General features: G+C 46.0%; 1 protein-coding gene across 16 annotated transcripts in view; it reads right to left on the bottom strand.

Annotated features, from left to right (window-relative positions):
* The window catches only part of CD44 (CD44 molecule), an 87,913-nt gene that overhangs the window by 48,353 nt on the left and 16,655 nt on the right, over positions 1 to 22,905 (bottom strand). For all 16 annotated transcript variants that reach the window (NM_174013.3, XM_059874550.1, XM_059874551.1 and 13 more), the window contains one exon: positions 4,353 to 4,518. In NM_174013.3, coding sequence (NP_776438.2) covers positions 4,353 to 4,518 — 166 coding nt within the window. The remainder of the gene's footprint in view (positions 1 to 4,352; positions 4,519 to 22,905) is intronic.

Here is a 22,905-nt window from a genome sequence, read left to right as displayed (position 1 = left end):
CTACTGGCTCCCATCAGATGGGAACTAGGTGGCTTTTCATCTCAGTTCATAAATCGCAAACCCATATCCTTCCCGTATCTATCCTCCTCTTCTTTCCTGGTCTCACCTTTTTCTGCAATTCCCTCATTTCCGACTTCATTGCTCTAAACATGTAAAAGTCACTCAGTCGTGTCTGATTCTCTGAGACCCCATGGACTGTAACCCACCAGGCTCCTCTGTCCACGGAATTCTCCAAGCAAAAATACTGGAGTGGGTTGCCGTTTCCTTCTCCAGGGGATTTTCCCAACCCAGGAATTGAACCTGGGTCTGCTGCATTGCAGGCAGATTCTTCACCAACTGGGTCACCTTATTAATATATGCCAGATACAATGCCTCTTGTCCCATGAACATCTCAGGCATGATTCCACTGCCAGTGGAAGTAAATTGATAGTCATTAAAATGCAAGTACTAATGATTAATGGGCTTCCCTCATAGCTCAGTTGGTAAAGAATCCACCTGCAATGCAGGAGACCCTAGTTCAATTCCTGAGTTAGGAAGATCTGTTGGAGAAGGGATAGGCTACCCACTCCAGTATTCTTGGGCTTCCCTGGTGGCTCAGCTGGTAAAGAATTTGCTTGCAATGTGGGAGACCTGGGTTCGATCCCTGGGTTGGGAAGCTCCCCTGGAGAAGGGAAAGGCTACCCACTCCAATATTCTGGCCTGGAGAATTCCATGGACTGTATAGTCCATGGGGTTGCAAAGAGTCAGACATGACTGAGCAACTTTAACCACTAATTATTACGTAGATAGCAAAGCCTCATTAGCTCAGGAATTTTCCAGAAGCAACAGTCAGAGAAGTGCTTAAACTCCTCCATCCCATCATGGCGTTTCTGGGAGCATGCTGGAGAAACACGTGTCTCCTTTTCAGATACAACATACAGTACCCAGCCTCTGACTAGCATCCTGGTGGTTGAATACTTACCACACGATTTCTCTCAAATCTAAAATGCTTCAAAAAATGAGGTGTGGGCTGAGAAAATACCATTTGCAAGGGAAAAGGAGAGCACTAAATCCAGCAGGTTTTTGAAAATTCAATGCCCAAATCCCTTCAATCTTTCCTGCCAGAGGCGACAGTATGTACTGCGTTGCCCTGCAAGACCCACAGAAATGGCTGTGAGTCTGAAATTTCTAAGCACCTTGAACTCATCATGTTTAAATTGCAAAAGCTGACATGACTAATTCCTCATCTGCATGGCCGGACTGGTTTCTCCAAAGACTTCTGAGCTTGGTGGGGGGAGGGGCACAATTAAATATTAACGCGTTTCCATGTATCTGAGGATCCCAACTCATCAGGGTGGGGCAGATTGAAGAGAGTAGCTGCTAAGGTTTTCCCATCACCTGTGAGACTCTCCCACCTGTCCTAAGGCAGGTATCTGATTCATAGCTACCTGAGTGAAATTATGGAAATACATTTTGCAACACTTAGAACCAGCTATGGGTGGAACGGTAGATTTCTTTGGCACAGTTTTTCTTTGCCTTTTTTAAATAGTAAAACTCCTTGCGAGCCCACTCCCCATTTTACTCCCATCACATTCTGCTAGTCCGTATACACCGACATTCTAGAAGTTACAATCCCCTCTGTAAACTGTTGCTAAGTTTTTACCACATTGTGTTCACTGTAGGTTTTACCTGTCACCCTGTCCATCAGTTAGGGATATTAAAATTCTTACATGTGTATACTACACGAGTCGACTTAGCAGACACGCACACGTACTACATGAGTAGGTTGCTGTTCCCAGGAAGAAAAGAAATACTCAGCAAATCCATCCATGCAGCAGACTTTCATCTCCCTTTTGCTCTCAGTTCTTCAGGAGGGCTGGGTCATTAAATCTTGCCCTGGGCTCAGAAGCTGGCCTGGAGTCTAGACTCCTCCCCATGCAAGTGATGTGGCCCAGATAGGCTGCAGAACTAAGCCTCAGTTGCTTACTTTGCAAAGTGGAGTCATACAACCAACTCCTGGTGCAGTCTGAGGATTAAGAGAGGGATACACATGGATGAGCCGGGGTCTGTGCTGTGCTCAGTCAATAAGTCATGTTCAATTCTTTGCAATCCATGGACTATAGCCTGCAGGCTCCTCTGTCCATTCTTGTCCAGGCAAGAATACTGGAGTGGGTTGCCATTTCTTCCTCTAGGGGATCTTCCCAATCCAGGGATCAAACTCATGTTTCCTGCATTGGCAGGCATAGTCTCTACCACTGAATCACCTGAGAAGCCCTTTGTCCAGCGTCTAAGGGCTGGACAATTGGCCACTGGGCACAGTAAGAACTTCCCTTGTTCTCAGCATATAAGAACATTTCCGTATTTCATAAGTTTGCCTTGCCTGCATTTCACAATCAAAATTCAGCTTATGAAATCCACTTTCTTAGGCCACTGACCTAGTCAGGGCCATATTTAAATAATTAGCCTTAGGAATAGAATAAATGGACCTGCTAATTAACTTTCCTGCACTGCAGCCTACACCTCAAGTTCAGAAGCTACCTGAGCTATCTGCTCCTTTTATATTCTCCCAGACCCTGCTGCGGAGAAGGCAATGGCACCCCACTCCAGTACTCTTGCCTGGAAAATCCCATGGATGGAGGAGCCTGGTAGGCTGCAGTCCATGGGGTCTGAGGGTCGGACATGACTGAGGGACTTCACTTTCACTTTTCACTTTCATGCATTGGAGAAGGAAATGGCAACCCACTCCAGAGTTCTTGCCTGGAGAATCCCAGGGACAGGGGAGCCTTGGTGGGCTGCCATCTATGGGGTTGCACAGAGTCAGACACAACTGAAGTGACTTAGCAGCAGACCCTGCTGGAACACATGCAGATATCTGCACACATCTGCTCTTCGCTTCAGAGCAAAGGTGCTCAACAGAACTTTCTGTGAAATAGAAACATTCTATAATCTCAGTTGTCTGATAAAGTAGCTGCCAGGCATTTGTGGCTAATTAGGCACTTGAAACATAGTGCCACCAAGGGCCAAAGTTTTTATTTTATTTAATTTTAATTAAATGTCACTAGCCAAGCGTGGCTAGGGGTCACCATATTAGAAAAACTGAAAAGATGCTTCATTTTCCTCGTCAGCCTGAGTCTCAGTTCCCACCCAGACTACAGGTGCCTTACCCAAGGACAGGGATAGATGCACTTAACTTACATTGAATGGTTTCCAAAAAGAGTTCTGCAGCTTGACTTTTTAAAAAGCAGCCTGTGTTTGTATGTGAGCGTGTTAATGAGAAAAGAACCATGTCACCTAACGTCACGTTGCAGAAGTGCAGAGGGGTGGCTGCAGGATAGGGCGGAAACCTCGGACCACAGTTGTCCAGATTTCCTAGGGTTCTTCACATGAAGACAAACCAAACCCAAACACCTCACCACAGCGGTCACCACTGCTCACTCTTAATGCGCATCACTTACCACAGGGCCATTAAAAAAATTCAGAAAATAAGGGCCATGCCTGCTGTGAGGGCTGCCCAAGTGGCTCAGTGGTGAAGAGTCCACCTGCCAACGCAGGAGATGCAAGAGATGCAGGTACAATCCCTGTCTGAGAAAATCCCCTGGGGTAGGAAATGGCTACCCACTCCAGTACTCTTGCCTGGAAAACTCCATGGACAGAGCAGCCTGGCAGCCTACAGTCCATGGGGTCGCAAAGAGTCAGACACGACTAAGCAGCTGAGTGTGCACACACAGGCGAGCCTGCTGTGAACATCCTGGAGCAGAAGGACCTGAGGACTGCTCCCTGAGCACTGCGAGGTCCAGGAGGAGGAGCTCAGGAGGCCTCCCTTAACCCCTCTCACTGCTTTGCAATCACTTGTAATAATATACATCTTATAATTTTCATGCCCTTTTCTCTCAAATCAGAGCAACACAGAAGAGAAACAAAATCAAAAGAGAGAAAAATAGTTTGAAAAACCTGCTTCAGCCGAGTCTACAGGGTCAAGGCTCCACCAGGCACGTACTTATCTTAAACACTGTTATTTGGTTTTTCAATTTCTTGTGGTTCTGACAATGATATTGCCGGCTTCTTCAAAGCCCAGAGAACGCGCTGTTGACAGGAGCTTCAAGCAAGCGGATTCCAACCTACGACCTTTAAAGCCTCCCCTGGGAAACCCCGCTGTGACTCACAAAGGTGTCTTTAGCTGGCCTTAAATTTTAGTAATCATACTGGTTCCAGATTGACTTGCCGAAATTCATGGGTGGGGCCGACTCTTCAGGCAACCAGCCATTCAGCTGTCAGAGAGGACGCTTCCGGGTCTAAGCCCCGCCCCCTGGACCCAGGCAGCTTGCCTTCCGCAGTGGGCTTAGTTGGGGCCTAGGCGGGTGCTGGTCCCTTACCTGCAGGTCTCAAACCCTATGTTCCGGGCCGCCTCCATCTGGGCCATGGTGGGCAGCGTGCTATTAAAGGCCTTGCAGAGGTCAGCAGCCTCAGTCTTAGAGATGCTATAGCGACCATTCTTCTCCACGTGGAATACACCTGCATATCGGCAGGTTATATTCAGATCTGTGGGATGAAAAGGAACAGTTAGATTGTTCTGCATCCATAATTTGGAAAGGGTAAGAACTTTGTTTTAGAGCAGCCTCATTGCAAAGCCAGATAATCTTCCCTACTGGCCAGAGCCTTCCACCTTCGCTGCAGCATGTCAAAGCATCGGTGCCTCATGCTTAAATCTGAGATAAGATGCAGGAAAGTAGCATCACTTGTACATTCTGTCCAGGTGGCGCTAGTGATAAAGAACCCACCTGCCAACGCAGGAGACAAGAGACCTGAGTTCAATCGTTAGGTTGGGAAGATCTCCTGGAGGAGGAAACGCTAACCCACTCCAGTATTCTTGCCTGGGGAATACCATGGACAGAGGAGCCTGGCTGGCTACAGTCCATGGGACCACAGAGAGACACGACTGAGCGACTGAACACATCATTGAGAAAACTGAGGCTCGGAAAAGTGAGCTGCCCAAGGAAGTGAGGATTGCTTTCCAGAGCCTGTAGCTGCCTTCCTGAATCCCAGCTGTTCTGTTTCAGCAATATGTTTCCGAGCTGATAGCCAGGGTGGGGATGCCTGTGATTGCAGTGTCCCTGGGTACCCAGTTTCTTTGGGGTTCTGTGTGGCATCATCTTTCAAGAACCCTGAGAGGTGACTTATAGGTAAGTTATATACATATTATTCATAGGTGAAGAAACTGGAGCTGAGAAAAATGAAATGACTTCCCAGAGTCACCCAGCAATTAAGTGGCAGAGCTGGAATTCCATCTCAGGTCTGTTTAACACCAAAACCCACACTCTGATCCACTTACTCCTGTGTGCTCAGGAATCCTTTCATATCATTAGAGCAAGTCTTCACTCTGGAGGGATACGCCTAAAAACTGTGACCTAATGACAAAGAGGATCAGTGTTAATGGAACTGTAAGGACAACAACTGCTCTCTCCTTTCTGAGCAGGAAGTAGCTTCCAACCACGAGAAAACAGTGTCTGACAAAGAGCAAACCGAGATGATAAGAGAACTGTGAAACCTCTCCACAATCTTTCTCGATTCTGAACACAGTAAAAGAAGAAATGGAGCTTTGAAAAGACATAAGGCAGTATCAAGTGGTTTTCTTTTGTTTCATCAGCATGTAGATGCTTTTAAAAAAGTGTCAGAACTAGGTGAGATGGAGCAAAGGTGTTTGGGGGATTTCCTTTCTGGTCTAATGGTGTCCTTCGGAAGCCACTCACACAACGCTTGGCTGATGAGGCTAGAGGAGCACAGAGGAGGGAAACGGACAAGGTGCTTTTGAAATCCTGTTTGTTTTTACTGACATTTTCAGCTTTGGCTTCGGTTGGCCAATCTTTGCCAAGAGAAACTGTTGCGCTGAGTGACTGTCCTTCCGGAGGCTCTCTGTGTGTAGCTTATAAAAGAGAAACAAAGCCTCCCAATCAGCTTCTTGGAGGTGAGACTGTTAGGAGAGATCTCAGCAGATGCCAGGAGAGGCAGGGCGTGGCCGTCTGCACGCGGCCGGGTGGCTGCCGTCACTCCCAGGTTAAATATAAAGTCTGAGGCATGGACAGTGGCTCGGAGCTAAATGGCAGTTTCTGTGTTATTAACATGAATTTGAGTTTGCCACCTGGCATGTAGAATATGCAAATGAGAAAGGAACCATTCAGATTGATACTTGTGAATTAAGTCTCTCGAGTTCCAGGAGGAGCAAACAATATCCCTTGATAGACAACACACACATGCAAGTGTGAGGGTGTCTCCACGTGTGCGTGAGAATAGTGTGTGTCGTGTGTGCTTATGGTCAGCCAAGACAGGAAAGCATGGATAAAATCTAGCTTCAGCCTTCCTAGAAACACGAAGATTAAACAGGGCGTGCAGTAGATCTCAGAAAAGAGGCTGCTGGATGAATGAAGAAATTCTATGCAATGTAAGGATTCCACAGCTTATATTCATCTTAGTCTCACACATAAAAAAGGTCCCATCCTAGCCCTGATGGCATTCAGCCATCTGGGAATTCCAAAGACGGTTCCAAAACCTTCATTTCAGGTCAAGAGTATTCACATTTCCTCCCCTCTGGGTCCCTCGTGCCTTAAAAAGGACCAAGCCTTTCAGGGTTGTGTATCTGTTAAGTCTTCAAAATGTATGAAGACTTTCCAACACTTCCTTAACACTTACACAAGCAGAAATTACTACCCCCAAAGGGTATCAGTAATACTAACAGCAATAATAGCTGTTAACACATGTTGTGCACTTACGATGTATAGGCTAGACACTCTTCTACACATTTGACAAGTATTAACTCATTTTATCCGTAAAACCCCACTATATGGTAGGTAATATTATTGTCCCCACTTTCCAGATACAGAAACTGAGGCATAGAGAAGGGAAGAAACATGACCAGGTTCACAGAACTCATAACGATGGAGCCAGGATTCAAACCCAGCCAGTCTGGGCACCAAGAGACCACAGGCCTAACCACCAGGCCACTACTTCTAAACCCAATTTACAAAACATTTTATGCATTCTCAACCTCCCCCATGTAGAGCCAGAAATATCCCCAAGGTTTAAGTTAGAGCAAGGCTGAGGCATGAGTAGCCATGGACCACAAATCACAGGACAGCCACCCGTGTCCATGGCAATGGCCACACTGCCAACACCTGTAGAGAGGCAGAACTCCCCAAATATCTGGGCATCGCTCTGGATAAACAGAGATCTCTGTGATCGAGGAGCTGCCGTAACTCAAGGGCCTAACAGTAAATGGCCAAATGCATCTCTCCAATAAGCCTGTCCAACTGGACATGAATCAAGAATGCTTTCCGCTGGGCCCTCTGGTCTCCAATAAATCATGAAATAAAGGAATGATCCCATGTTCCTCCCTCTGAGAGATCTGATGGGTAACACTAATGGTTGGAGGCCACTTTCAGATTCAGGGTGGCGTCTGAAGGAGTAAGAGTGTTTGTTATGATGCGGTTGCCAGGAGGACAGAGGAGCCATGGGCCTGGCACCCAGGGATCTCACCGCCCATGTGAGAAGAACTCTATCAGTGGCCTGTTGGGAAGACCACAAAAAACGTGCTCACCAAGAGACCTGTGTAATCCACTCTCTGGCACCAACTCACATTGAAGCCTTGTAGTTCAACTTAGAGGAGATATACCCAAGATATACCCTGGCTTCAAGTCCTGACATTGCTACTAGCTCTGGGTTACACAGATAGATAGTTCCTTAACCTCTCTGACACTCAGCCTTTTCCTTGATGGGATGACAGTGCAATCGGGGTTTGTGGGACTGTGAAATGAGACAAAGCATGTCAAACACTCTGTATGATGTCTGGCACTTAATTAGAGCCAATGGGTGTTTTATACTCATTAGGTGGGTGATCTACTTCAGCTAAATTAATTCTCACAAAAGTGCTATGGAATAGGCACTACTGCCAAGCTCATTTTAGAGAGAAAGAAACTGAGGCACAAACAAATTAAATAATGTGTCCAAAGTCACCCAAGTGGGGGAGTCAGGGTTCCAACTCCTGTGCTATGCCACCAATTCCGCGGGGTTCTAGGTAAATTTGTTTTTGGATAAACCAAAGCTGACCCATACCACCATTAATCTTGCCTATATTTTTCACTAAGACTCACATCAAGAAAAATAGATCTTTCTGGTAAAATCACCCCAGCACATTTCAAAATCTTGCCTAAGGCCTGAGATGAGTAGCTTCTTGGTTTGCTCCAGTCGCTTCACAAGTAGAAGAAAATCGCAGCCTCTTCTGAGAGTACCACACTGTGTAATCTTTACCCAACTCGCCATTGTCTGAGGATCTCCAGACTTTCCTAGGAGGTGAGTAGCGTGGGGGAGGGGATGTCACACAGCTGACCAGTAGGGCTGAGGGACAAGAAGTTTTCACGAGCGGGTTTTCAGGGGTCTATAAACCTGTGAAATTACTTATATGCAAGATTCTGTGTGTATGTACGTATCTATGTTGCAAGCGTGTACACGTGTATAGGTGTTTCGCTGGGTTTCCATTAGCTTCTCAAAGATGTCTATGACAGAAACATGTAAAGAATTGTAAGAAATTATTATCTTTCAAGTGAAAGTGTTAGTCACTCAGTTGTGACTTTACAACTCCATGGACTATAGCCCACCAAGCTTCTCTTTCCATGGGATTCTCCAGGCAAGAATACTGGAGTGGGTTGCCATGCCCTCTTCCAGGGGATCTTCCTTTAAGGTTTCTTCATTAATTAGAAATTCCAGGATTCTAAAATTCTGGAACTTCCTTGTGGGCTTCCTGAGAGCAGTGGCTGCATCTCTCCCCAGGGTCTCTCCCCAGGACCCTGTGCAGGACCACAGAGGTAGGCACACGTGGAACAAGTGAAGGAGGGAAGGAAATGCTCCCCACTCCCCCCAGGACAAACAGACTGTGTGAGGTACAAACAAAACACGTCTCAGGTCTGCTCCCCGCATCGTGTCTAAGAGAATCAGCAGCTGGCCCTGCTTGAGAATTCCCCAGGAGGTATTTCAAATGTCTTGAAGCGTTTGCTTCTGAGAACTTATGCTGTTTTCCCCGAAAGCAAATGTTGCAGAGACCAACTTTCAGCTCTGTAACCAGTGTTGTCTGTCTGGACTTCACAGTCATCCTCTCCAAGATGAGCAAGGCCTTTCTGCATCCTGTCATAGGGCCCCTTCTGAGGCCAGATCTTCTGAGACCTCTCGAGCACACACACGGAGCACCCCACGTGCAGACCCCGGGAGACCATCTGCAGTCATGCTGTGCCCAGAGACTCAGTTCTCCGAGCCAGACTTCTCCAGATGGCCCCAAACGAATTAGTGTGTTTTCCAACAGGCGCCACCTAGATGGGCCTGGCCCCTTCCGTCATCTCCTCATTAAGGGTGAGGCAGCATTAAGGCAGAATGAGATTTTTTTTCCTGATTTGGTCCCACCAGAGTAGGCTGTGAGCCTGGGGAAGCTGGTCTTTTTGAAGACTGGGAGAAGGCCAGGTCATGCGACTGAGTGACTCGTGCACTTTCCAGGGCCATGATAATAACTGCAAACATTCATCCAGCACCTAATTGGACCCATATGAGGTTTTTAATATTTTACACCTAGAAATTCATTTAATTCTCACAGCAGTGGTGGTATATGGCAGGTACTTTTATTATCCCCATTTGACACAGAAGGTAACTGATTCTTTGAGAAGACAGGAATGACCTGAGCCAGGAGCCAGCAGAATAGATTTCCGACTGGGCAGTCTGGCTGATCACACTGCAGTGTTAAGTGGCACCTCATGCATGATGCTAAGACAGATGCTAAGCTACAGGAAATCTACTTCTTCTTCACGTGGTTTTTAAGGTGCAGAGAGGTGAGAAGTAAAAGAGGGCTCTGCAGAGAGGAATCTGAGCTAGTAAGCTCAAGTATTATTTTAAGATCACAGGTCTCTTGATTCTGGACGAAAAGCTTAAAAGGGTAGGGCCCTTCTCCTAAGAGCTTGGGAAGATGTCAGTGGGAAAACCTGCACTAATGGAACTTACACCCTCTCCCCGAGGCAAAGATGCCAAGGAGGTCCCTGTGTTTGCTGACTTTCCCCAACAGAAGGCTGGCTTCCTCTTTCTCACCCTACTTGTCCTCTTCCCGTCATCCCCTTGAAGATCAAAGACTCCAACCCTGGCTGCAGCCTCAGGCCTCTTCTGCCCTTTACAGTCTGAGGACTCTGGCGCAGGTCAGGCAGGGCAGAATGAAGACAGGTTGGCCGAGGACTGGGATGCCAGACCACAGGCTGTCCCTGTGACATTTTGAGATATCTGATGACCAGCCGACAAATTTCAACAGACCAGGCCATTCCAGCTGGGGCATGACACTCCATTCACTCCATCAAACTCCTGGAGTAAATCACATGCAAGTCAAAAGCACCTGTGGGTTCTCCACATTTTCACCTTTATACTATTTATCATGAGTTAGCCAGGATCCTCTTTCTATCTTCTGATTTGCTGAGCTCATGTCTGGAAAAGGTTATGCAACTCACAAATCTAGTCGAACTGATTCTGATCAGAACTAGGAAGAGAAAAGGTCAATTAAAAAAAAAAAAAAAAAGCTTTATTGCTAATTGGATCACCTGTGTTTAAAGCCAGGCGGGATAATAGGGAGCAGCTAACCACATTCTCATGAGACACAAGAGGAAACAAAAATCCACAATGACTGAGCATGGCCCCCCTAGCCAGTTGTGAGAGAAGCAGGCCCTCCGGGGTCCATAATTGCTAGATTCTGGATCCCCTGTCCAGTGCTCTAACTACTGAACTTGCTTTTGTAAGAGGCCTGAGCAAGCCGTTCCAATAAAGGCCACAGTCCACAGTGTCAATGGGACACGAAGAAACCATTCTGTTCTTCACTGTGATTGTTTAATGTCTTCAAAGCCCAGAAGTTTCCATCTAGGAGTCTTCCTGGCAATTACAGCCCCTGCTGCCACCCAGGTCTGCCAGTCCAGAAGGCTGGCAGCATTCCTGCTGCCCCACATCTCTCGCCCCCATCCCCTGATGCCCATGTGATGGGCGCCTGATGAAAGGGTCTATTGTTCAGCATCCCCTTCTGAACCAGGCCAAAATCACGCTCAGTGGCCGAATCGCCTTTGGCTGCCCCGGGCAGACCATGAGTCTTGAGTGACTCAGTCTCTCCCGGAATTGCCCTGGAGGTGGGTGAGGATTTAATGAGCAGAGAAAATACTCATACACCATCATCCCCAGAGAATTTCCTCCAGAATGTGTCCTGGGTGGCTTTCAACTGAGCTATTCATCTCTTGGCTCTCAGAAGGGAAATGCACCCCAATTTCTTGGCACCTGACTCTATCCCCTGGCCTCTCAGCCTCTTGTCCAAGGAGCCTGTCATGGCAGCCAACACTGAACCAACAAGGACCTATCACATCCGCTCTGTCAGAGGAGAGTCCAAGGGCTCTCAGCCACTACCCTGACCCTTCAGTCCAGGCCTCCAAAGGACCAACCCCATGAAGCTCTTAGCTTGTTTGTACAGAGTCTAAAGAAAGAGCCCCCACCCCTGCCTCCTGGTGGAAGGATGGGAACTGGGGGAGAGGAGAGGGTGGGAAGGTCTGCTTAGGCCCCCACTCCTGATCCTGGATCCAACAGTCTTTCTGGCCAAGGAGAGTGTGTCCCAGAACTGTCACCTTGGTACCCAGTTCTGTGAGGCTCAGTGGTTTTGATGAACGAGTCTCCGGGAAGACAGCTGAGGGAGAGAAACCACAGCGTGTACCCCTACCTGTTGCCATGGCGACCAGAAATGCTCGGCTCTGGACCTAAGACCTTTATTTTCTTCTGTTTTCTTCTTTTTTGGATCATATCTGTTTAACAGGCTGACTAACACAAACCCAGGATGTGGTTAAAAACAAATGAGAAAGTATCTCGGGAGCCCACATGGGGTTTTTCCTGTTGCAAGTAGAAAAAAAAAAAGAGGTTCTACTTGGTTTCATGCCTATATATACTTTGGTGGCATGGGGAGCTAGTTAAGGTTATATCACCTATCTAGGTGGTAGGATAAAGCAGGGAGGAGCCAGATGCACACCTGGGATGATATGAACATCTCAACACTTTTCAAAAATTGAATATTGATTAAGATGCATATAGGCTCCAACCCCAGCAGAACAGGTGGATCAAAGCACAAGCAGGTGTCAGTAATATCACTATGGCGGGGTCTTTCCAGCTCCAATTACAAAGCATTTCTACATCCAAAAGCAGCCCTGTGAGGCCTATCAGGTAGGTACTATGGCCCCATTTTACAGATGAAGAAACTAAGGAGCAAGAGATTCAGAGACTCCTAAGTCTTACAGAATCCGAATAAAATCCAGACCTCAACTGATTTTCGAGATATTCTGATTTTCCCAATTATCTGTGGTTCTGCTCTTTCCATCTTGGGTGTCAGCCAGCAAAGGGGGAAGGTGGCAGCATTCAGACAGAAGGGTGGTGGTTTTCATACTTTACCTTCCCTTCTCCTCCCAATGATGTCTTAGGTAGAACCACAATATTTAAGAATGGAGGAAAGCAGAGCTGCTTCCGTGGGAGCTGGAGTGAGGATGAAGGGGCAGACCCAAGACCCTGGATCCAACAGCGGCTCATTCTTGCCCAGCCCCCACCCCACACCACCAAGGTCCTGATACCCTCCACAATGCTTTAAGAAGCTGCATGGAACACTCAGGAAACCACTGCAGTAGGGGCCCATAATAGCAATGATAACCACTGCTTGGCAAGGCGTGCTGTGTGCCGGGGGCTCCAAAGCATACTAAGACGGATAGTCACCCCCTATGACAGCTGTGAAAGCAGAGGGTCAGAGTGCTAAGTCATTAGTACAAGGCTCTGAAGCTTGAAGGCTGCAGCCCAAATGAAATGCATTGTATAAAATGCTTTATAAGTGATCCAAGCTTAGTAATTAAAAAAAAAAATGCTCTCATCAGTCTCAAGAATAAAAATGCCTTGCAATGTAAAGTTCTCCTTAAAGGTTGGTCCTGGTTCACCCTGTGGAGAGAAGATAGCTAAGTCTGCCTTTCCAAACTTAATCTACAGTGATGGGAGCTGATCAGCAAAGGACTCGAGAGGATTGCCAGATCCAGAAACTGAGGTGAAGCTGCTGCCCTCCAAGGTAGAGCCATCCAGGCTGAGGGGAACAGAAGGCCAGCACCAATTCCCACAGAGCCCAGCAGGACTGCCCAGTCTGGGGTATCTCCAACTTGGATTGGAATTCCTTGACGCTATCTCTTCCAGCATCCTTTCAAGGGATGAAGAGAAGATTCTGGAATCCATGGAGCTGCTTTTCAGTGTCAGACATTAATCTAGGTGTGGTAACAATGTCCTACCATGGGATCCTCAGAGCAGCTTTGAGAGGTCAAATCATCAACTCCGTTTTTGCAGATGAAACAAGTGAGGTTCAGAGCACAACTGACTCAACATTCGACTGTGAAAGTGGCATGGTCACAAGTCAAAGGCTGGAATTATCCCTGGTCTCTGACATGAGTTAGTTCAGATGTTCACCAAAGCCACAGGCCTCTGCTTGGGGCACAAAGACTCTCACACTGGGGGCTGGAAATGCAAGGACCCTGTTGGGTGTGGTTGGGACAGGTCCTACTGCTGGACCTCTGGCTGGGCTTCTCTGCCATATTACCAAGAATGGAGCACCTACTGTGTGCTAAGTGCTTCACACTGATTGTCTCATTTAATTCCCACAACAAATGTATGATATAAGGACTATTATTGATCAGACCTTATTACAGATACGAAAACTACAGTTTAGAGAGGTTAAGAAACTTGTTCTTTTCCTATTCATTTATTTGTATAATTAAATGTAAGTTGCCTCTATAAGTTAATTATGTCAAATTAAACATTTAATTAATTGGCACTTTAATATTTAATTGTTGACATTTTACCTGTTTTTCTTATTTTTGAATTTTGGTACTTGGAATACAGACTCTTATGATATCCAAAAAGAAGAAAATAATTTGTCCAAGTTTGCACTGTTAAGGGGTCAGGCAGCCTGGCACCTTTACATGGATTGAGATAGAACAAGAACCAGGCCTTTAGGTCGCCCCTTTTCTCTTCAAACAACAGTAGTGAACTGATGCAGCAACAAAAGCATGTATTTATAACAACAAGTATCAAAGTGACCAAGGAGAATTCTAGATTTCCACCGATTTTGAATTAGGAGGGCTTGGAAATCATCAGGTCGTGTTTTTGTGACTCAGTCATTCTCTCTTCTCATAGATTATGTTTCTCTCTCTCTCCCTCTATCAGATGCTAAAGTGAAGAGCGGTGTGTACACACCCATGTGAATCACAGTCTCCTTTGCAGTTCAAGAACCTGACCATTATTCATTCTCCAGATGCTTTTGGAATATTACTCAGCCATAAAAAGGAACAAAATTGAGTCCTTTGTAGAGATGTGGATGGACCTGGAATCTGTCATATAGAGTGAAGTAAGTCAGAAAGATAAAAACAAATATCATATATTAATACATGTATGTGGAATCTAGAAAGAAATGGTACCAATGAACCTATTTGCAAGGCAGGAATAGAGACGCAGACATACAGAACGGATATATGGACACAGAGAAGGGAAGAAAAGGATGAACTGAGAGATTAGAATCGACATATATACACGGCTGCTGCTGCTGCTAAGTCGCTTCAGTCGTGTCTGACTCTGTGTGACCCCAGAGATGGCAGCCCACCAGGCTCCTCCATCCATGGGATTTTCCAGGCAAGAGTACTGGAGTGGGCTGCCATTGCCTTCTCCGCATATATACACTACCATGTGTAAAATAGATAGCTGTTGGGAAGCTTCTGTGTAACACAAGGAGCTCAGCTCTGTGCTCTGTGATGACCTAGATGGTTGGGATTGGCAGGGGGAGGGCAGAGGGAAGTCCAAGAGGGAGGGAATATATGTATACATGTAACTAATTCACTTAGTTGTACAACAGAAACTAACACAACATTGTAAAGAAATTACACTCCAATCAAAAAAAAGTTCGGGAAAAAGAATTTACAAAAAAAAAAAGATTAATACAAATGTTTCAAACCCTACAAAGGGAGACGCTGGATCATGGGGATATTTTTAAAAATCTGGGCCAGGAGGTTTCTAGGATCAGTACAGTTCCAGTTGCCCTGTGAGCTAAGAGCTTGTAATTCACACCTCTTCCTGAGCTTTCAATCTCTGAAATCTCATCTGTAACCACAGATGCCAGATTGCAAATGCCAGGCTCCAGAGAACTCATTCCTGACAAGCTTTTAAATCCGACTCAAGCCACAGAGTTTGGACCAATATCTTTACCATTTCATGCGTCGCCGGAGTGGGCCAAACATAACTTCCTGCTCTTAAGGAACATGGCCACACAAAAAAGCCAGGAGGCTTGGAAATAGAGAAGGTTACAAATGACCCTTCTGCCAAGCTGTCAAAGAAAATGAGATCTGGATTTTCCTTCAAATAAATGGTCACTGGACACGGAAAGAGACCACACCTGGGTGAAGGCCTAAACTCTTTTCACCATGGACATCTGAGGGGCATCCTAGAAGCTCTAGGATGAGGATGACAAGAACTCTTCCTATGAAATCTGTGCCTCTCAGCTCACTATTGGTCTCCCTAGGGCATGGTGCAAGGCATACATTCAAAGCCCCTTCTAGAAGATACGACCCTGGCAGCTGAGGACAGACAAGGTCCCTGCCCTAAAAGAGCTTACGCACTAGCGTGGGGAAACAAGACAGTCATACAGGGAAATGCTGAGAATATAAATAAGGCAGTGTGGGGTGGTGATAGTACTACACAAAAATAAAAGATAAACAGGCTGCCTCTTCTGGCAGTCTGTGTGGTCTGAGGCCCACTCTTTTATGAAGCTGTTGGGTATATTTTCCTTATTTATTATGGGGCTCTTGGTGAGATCAGATACCTGACAAAAGAAAATACCTACACACAAACAGAGAGATTAATCATATTTGGAATTCATCTTTGCCTTCCAGGGTCCATGACGAGATGTCCCTAGAATGCGGGCTTAGGATAAACATGGGAGACTTGGAAGGCAAAGGCCACGGCAACTGAATGAGCCCGCTTCGGTGTCCACTTCAGCCATAAGCTGGGTACAGAGTTGATGGAAGTGGGCTGCAGACACCCATTCTGGGTCTTTGCCTGAACTTGAAGGAGGCAAATCAGCATGACAGAGCAGCCCATCAGACTGCAACTGTGCTAAGTCCACGCACCAGCCCTGAAGGCTTTCAAGAATCTCCCAGCATCTTCAGCCTCTCGGAGTTTACAGTTACTAAGGTGATGGAGCAATCACCCCCATGGTGTTTGTAAGATGGTACAGCAGCCAAGCTCATAGTCTTTCACATTAGAGAGACTTGAGTCAAAAGCCCAGCTTGGGGTCCTGTGGAATGTTGGGCACACCGTGTTTTCTTAACCTCTCAGCCTCATTTCTTCCTTAGTAAAGAAAAGGCAGTAACTCCCTCATGGGTGCTTTTAAGTGTAAACGAAGACGTGCGCTCGAAACAGGTGGCAAAGTACCTGATGCTTAGTAAGGTGGCTGGGATTTGATTAATATTAGACAGTCATCTCAAGGATTAAAGCGTATTTAAGGCTAAGAGCCTCATGCTCTGACAATTCTTGATAAACTGGCCAGCCATTCACTGTATCATCGGTAACAGCCACTCAAAACTCCCAGTTAGGAGTCAGGAGCTTAATTACTCGGATACACAAGCCCCCACTCTATACAGAATGTGCCATTGACAGATAGGAAGGAAAGGAAGAAGGAAGAGGGAAAAACAGAAAGGAAGGAAGAAATCATCAGATAGATGAATGGATAGATGGATAGACAGACGCTATTTATAAAACACTATTCTTGGAAGAAGTCTGCCTCAAGTGATACTAACCCATAGAATCAAAATGGGTTCCATTAGGACCATTCCTTGTTCATCTTTGTATCTACGATGTCTGATTCATAGTATGGTGGCCCAATAGATGTTTCTTTAGTTTTGTGGGAAATACATTAGAGTCCAGTGACCTGGGATCTGGAGTGTGACTTCTTACTAATAAGCCATCAGTACTCATCAGTAAGGCTTCAGTTTCTTTATCAGCCCCAGGAAGAAGTTGGTTTTGGTAGTCTCTAGGTCCTTTGGCCAACCTAATGCTCTGCCTGTAGAAGGACAAGTCTATGTTTCTTTTAAACTTGTTCTCCAAACCCGAAGTGGCTCCCTCTTGCCTGCAGGGTTGTGGTATTTCCCTCTGGAATCAAGGCGGCGGTGGTGTGATGGCTGCGTCAAGCAGGCTGGAGCGGCCAACAAAAAGAAATAATAGACAAAACAAGAGTGTTACCAGCATCCTGCTCTCCGATTACACCAACTAAACGCCTTCCGGCCCACAGAGACTAGAACCTGCCCCATTGAAGTCAGAGGGAGAGAATGGTTTCAATTAAGAGAAGCACAGCAGGATCGCGGATTCCCTTAGAGAGACTGCTCCTAACTTATTACAAACAGCCCCAGTGCTCCCTGTAGCAAATTTCAGCACCGCGGGCCAACTCAGACCATTCTTCAGTTGTGAGACAATCCTCCAGTGAGATGCTTTTGAGCAGATCCCACCTGCACCCCTGGAAGTCGAGACGCCCACTCTTGATTGACTCCCTGATCTCTGGTGGTCTCGCAGGTCCCGCTGCCAGTGCAGAGAGCGAAGAGGGAGGTTCGCTCCACCTGTTTTCCCAAAGATGACTCTCAGTAGTACTAAATTGTTTCAAGACCATTCATTTTCAAGGAGCCAGAAAAACCCAGATTCTCAGGAAAAGGAGACGCCTTGAAGCTTTAAGGCCTCCGGTTCTGGAGATGGGGAGGATAGGATGGGCCCCATAAGACTGAGTGGGAACGTTGGTGTGGTATTAGAAGGAGAAGATGGAATTCCAGCCCCACCACATGAGAGCAGAGACTTCTTGGGCAAGTTACTTCATCTTTATGAGTCTCAGTTTCTCAGCCTATAAAATGGCTCTGAGGAAATGCAGTCATTCATTTTACTGAATGGATATTTGCTGCAAACCTCAAAGAGAGGTTTATGGGACTTAGATAATAAACTCACGGGAAAGCATCAGCGTTGAGTTTGGTTCATAACAAGTGTTCAGTAAATGTCAATCTTTTTCCTTCTCCCACAGGAAGATTAAAAAAAAAAAAACATCTTGCATGACCAGCCCCAGCTCTCCCAGATGTCAAGGGGACCCCTGGGTTCTGATTTATAACGTATTAACACTACGAACAACTGTTTGTGTTTTGATAGTCTTGTTTCAGCCCAAACAGCAGTCTGCAACCACACTCTTAAGAAACTAAAAGCAAGATGAGAACGTGACACAAAGCCGTACACTCCTATTAAAAGAGGCGAAGTTTTAGTCACTTCTGAGGCGCGGCTGGGAGGGGCCGGATCTTCCTTTCTTTAGAGGAGAACAGAACTAAGCAGTTAAAGGTAATTAAAGTATTTGGGGGAGATAAGAGGATTGAACATCCCAATATGATTGAGGGGTGGGCACTTCATGTATTCAAAAGCTGGTCAGCCAGCCCCAGCCCCTCCACAACCAGGAAATTCCAAGCCTGGGCTTCTGGGGGAAGAAGTGGACCCTGAGGAACTTCAAAATTTCCAGAATGAGAAGGAGGCTACTGCATTAAATTGCCCCTAAGGGTCTTTCTACACTCTGAGACCAGGAAATAGCACTGTAAAGGAGCGCTTCTCCCTAAGAGGGCGGGAAATACCATCTCCTCCTCCAGTCTCATGCCAACTGTCAGCACTGAAGGCAGGAAGAGGCAGATCCTGCTGAGACAAGCAGCCCTGGAGACTGCCTGTCATCAAGCAAGTAAAGACAGGCCTGGAGCGCGTCGGCCGACTCGCTTTCACCAGCTTCTGCAATAGCCAAGCTTCCCGGAACATCCCCGGCTGCCGTGTCTGCCTGGCAACAGTTGTTCCAGTAAGCACGTGGGTGTCAGCACTCTGGTGTCCCCTCCCCACCAAATTAAATGAGATCTTATTGACTAATATTTGCCCAGAAATGGAATGAACATCTTCCAAAGGCAGCTGGAAGCATTTCTCAAGTGCAGCAGGAACAAATTTGGGCTGAATGAGGAAGGGAGAGGTTCCGGGTCTAATACTACACTGATGACACTGAGGATGCTTGCTCCCTGTCAGTTATTCCACACACGATCTGGTAGTCCTTACACAATCCTGCACCTAGGTATTATTACTCTGCCTTAAAGATAAGAAAACTGAGCTTCAGAGTGTTGTCAATTGCCACATAATTGATGAGGGGCAGGACTCGAACCCAGGCTTCCGGGTGGCTCAGGGGTCAAGATTCTGCCTGCTATGCAGGAGCCACAGGAGATGCAGGTTTGATCCTGGGTTGGGAAGATCCCCTGGAAGAGGGCACGGCAACCCACTCCAGTATTCTCGCCTGGAGAACCCCTTGGACAGAGAAGACTAGTGGGCTACAGTCCATAGGATTGCAAAGAGTTGGACACGACTAACGCGACTCGGCATGCATGCAGGACTCAAACCCAGATTGAACTCCAGGACCCACAGTGCTTTCTGAGAGTGGGATACCAGACTCAGATCCCACTCATGAATCCCTGACCTCGGTGCTTAGCCCAGAGGCTGAGCTGACAGTCAGTCCTACTAACTACAAGGATGACGAGTAAACATTCTCTAATGTAGCCTTTAGAAGAAGACAGAGAACCTGACTTTGAGAGACTATTTTCTGATGGCCTATTTGAAGAGATGCCTGTTTCTAAATGTCTTCGATAGAGTCTGGGAAGCTCATCTGGAGAAGAAACCGGATGAGTTTTCCAAAGGTTTTAACAATGCACACAATGCAGAATACAGAAGTAGATGTTGACTTTAGCTTTCCGGGCAATACAAATAACAGGAAGCTCAAACAGATAATAGGATACCTTTCCTCTACCCTGAGAAACAGTCTTTAAGGAAGGCTGGAGATTATCTGATGATGCTTTTATGTCAGGAAACAGAGCTGCCCCCCAAACAAGTTTCAAAAGAGAGCCATGGGGAGCCCCACCCTCTGTCCCCAGTAAGAAGAATCTAGAATAGCCAAGGCTTGCCTCCCCAAACCTTCCTCCATCTCTTCTCTCCTTCAGCAGAACATGTTTCCTCCTCGTCTTTCACAGCCATCCTGAACATTGCACATATTCAGCCTCTGTTTGGTGCCTTTGCAGAAAACCATGCAAGAGACTATATCTAGGTGATGACAGCCAAGAGGAATGGCAGTCGGGGTGATGCACAGTCACAGAGAGGGGGGAGAAAAGATGTGGTCTGTTTGCTGACCCTCATTTGCTTTCTAAGCAAGTTTGTCTCTTACTCCAATAAATAGATAGATGATACATACATGGATAGATAGGTACATACACCAACAGATACAGATGATAGACATATATGATAGATACATGGATGGACGAACGGACAGATACATAATAGATACATGGATACATACATATGTAAAGTTTTTTTTTTTTTTAACTGAATTTGGACATCACAGACTGAATCTACCAGGGTAAGCCACAATCACACAAATCCAACCAAACAATAAAGTGGATATAAGCCTTCAGAAAAGAGAAGACCAATTCCAAGTCTATTCATTCAATAAGGTTTTATCCAGTGCCCCCATGGGCACTGTGCTAGGCACTGAGAGACCAGGGCATTGAAAAAGGTCAGCAAGCCATTGCCCCGACATAGACTATAGTCCAGGGAAGAAGACAAACACTCAACAAAGCAACAACACAGCACAATAAATGTTGTAATAGAAGTGCAGGGTGCTGAACGCTTGCCCTTTAAAGGGAAGCCTTTCCTCCCAAGGCCTCTGCTGTCCCCAAGAGATGCCTTCCTGATGCACTGTCATTTCAGCTGAGAACTGAAGGACAGACAGGGAACTAGCGGGCCAGGGTCAGCAGGCCTCAAAGTCAGGAAATTCACCTCATAATAAAGCGTAAATCATTTCAGTTTGATAGAATCCATTTCCTCTCGCTCTTTCATCATTAGATTCTGAGAAGCAAGGCCCCCTTCCTGTGTCAGAAACCATCACATTCTTGAGGTCCACGTTAAACATCCCCTGGGTTTCTGGATTCAGTCCTTATAAATCCTTTAATGATACTTAAGTGATAAAAAGGAATGGAAAAAAAATTTTTTAATTCTGAGTTTCCCTCCATGCTGTTAGATTCATGAGCACACTGCATGAAGGCAGGACACTGGCCCAGAAAACCCACCTGTCCATCTTTGGACTAATCAAAATGTTAAGATGTTGGGCCCTTGAGCTTTGGACTCAGAGAAACTATTAATATTTGAAAAGAGTTTTTCTGCTTATGAAAGAGCAATTATTCATACAAAATTCAATAGTTAATTTAGTTTCCCTGAAGCAAGTCTGATCCATGGGGAGTCAACACGGCGTGGTTGCAGGAACATCAACTCTGAGAGTGGAGAAGTTAGGCTGCAAATCCTGAATCTGCATTAATTCTGTGATCCTGGGAAAGTCATTAAATGCCTCTCCTCTACAGGAGTGTAATGATGCTAACCGGGAAGTTGATGTGAGTGCTGGATTAGATAATGGAGCTGAACACGCGTCACACACATTAAAACACTCCAGGAGTGTAGTTTTTGAAAAGGGAAGCCGGCCTTCTCCCTTGGGGGTCATCATCTCATAATTTACAGGAAGAGATGCTCTTCCAAGGTCGCAGTAATTCTTTTTAAATGGATCACTACAGACCCATGGTCCTCAGCAAAGTGCAGCTCCAGCAGCGCTGAGATGAGCTGCAATGATGAGTTTCTAATAGTAAAGTGCTCAAGTGTGCAAAAGATGGACTATTTCTTGCAAATTAAAACAGATTTAAGGTTATTTCCTGATATGCTTTTATTGGAGAGAGAAAAAGATAAAGTTATAGCTATCGTGATTGAGTATAAACCCAGACCATCCAAGCCTCCAACTGCAGTGTGTCCCCCATGTGAACTCTTGTCAGTGAGGTGTGTCTTCCCGGGAGAAGCATGAGGGTGTGACTTAGAAAACACAAGAACTTGCCTTTTTTCTTTTGCCTACATAGAATTGCAAATCAAACTCTACCAGCTGTGTCGACTCCCTTAGAGCCTTATTGATTATAAGAGGCATTGTTACCATGCAATAAAATTCTTCTAATTGAAGACGAGGCCACCAACTCCTAACTCATTTGGGTGGATCATGACTGGTCTAAGTCGAGCACTGTGGTCAGAGTTCTCCTTTCCAGTGATCAGGTTAGTGTGGATCTCCCGGGGAATGGCACCCCATTCTTCCAGTGAGAAGTAAAGTGAAGTCGCTCAGTCATGTCCGACTCCTTGAGACTCCATGGACTGTAGCCCACCAGGCTCCTCCATCCATGGGATTTTCCAGGCAAGAGTACTGGAGTGGGTTGCCATTTCCTTCTCCAAGGGAAGTCAATTAAGGACTTCTGGAAAAGCCATCCTTCCATTTTTTTTTAGAAGAGATATTTATGAATAAGTATTCCTTCTTCTGGTGGTAGACACTGCTTTTTGTTTTGTTTTTCCATAGGATGCCTGGAACTGTGAGAGTCAACTTGGGACCATGAAGGAGGCTAAACTATAAGAAGACACTCTGAGGGGCAGACTGGAAAGCTGGAAGAAAACTGATCTTTGATAACATCATTGAGCTTCTGGAATCATCCTGTTTCCATACTTCTTGCTGTGCTAGATAACAATTTATGAGGGTTGATCATTCTGTTACTTACAGTGATACCAGCTGACATGCACTGACGTGGATATACCAAGAAACATGTGACAGATAGCAATTACATGGGACTGACACATCATGGTTTGATCCATAGATGGGCTGTGGCTTTTGTTCAATCATGATAGCTATAACTCCATCCTTATCTCTCCAACCCA

Source organism: Bos taurus, chromosome 15 (assembly GCF_002263795.3).
Source record: "Bos taurus isolate L1 Dominette 01449 registration number 42190680 breed Hereford chromosome 15, ARS-UCD2.0, whole genome shotgun sequence".
NCBI lineage: Eukaryota > Metazoa > Chordata > Mammalia > Artiodactyla > Bovidae > Bos > Bos taurus.
The sequence above is the reverse complement of the archived record's forward strand: the minus strand, read 5'-3'. Positions and strand labels throughout refer to the sequence as shown.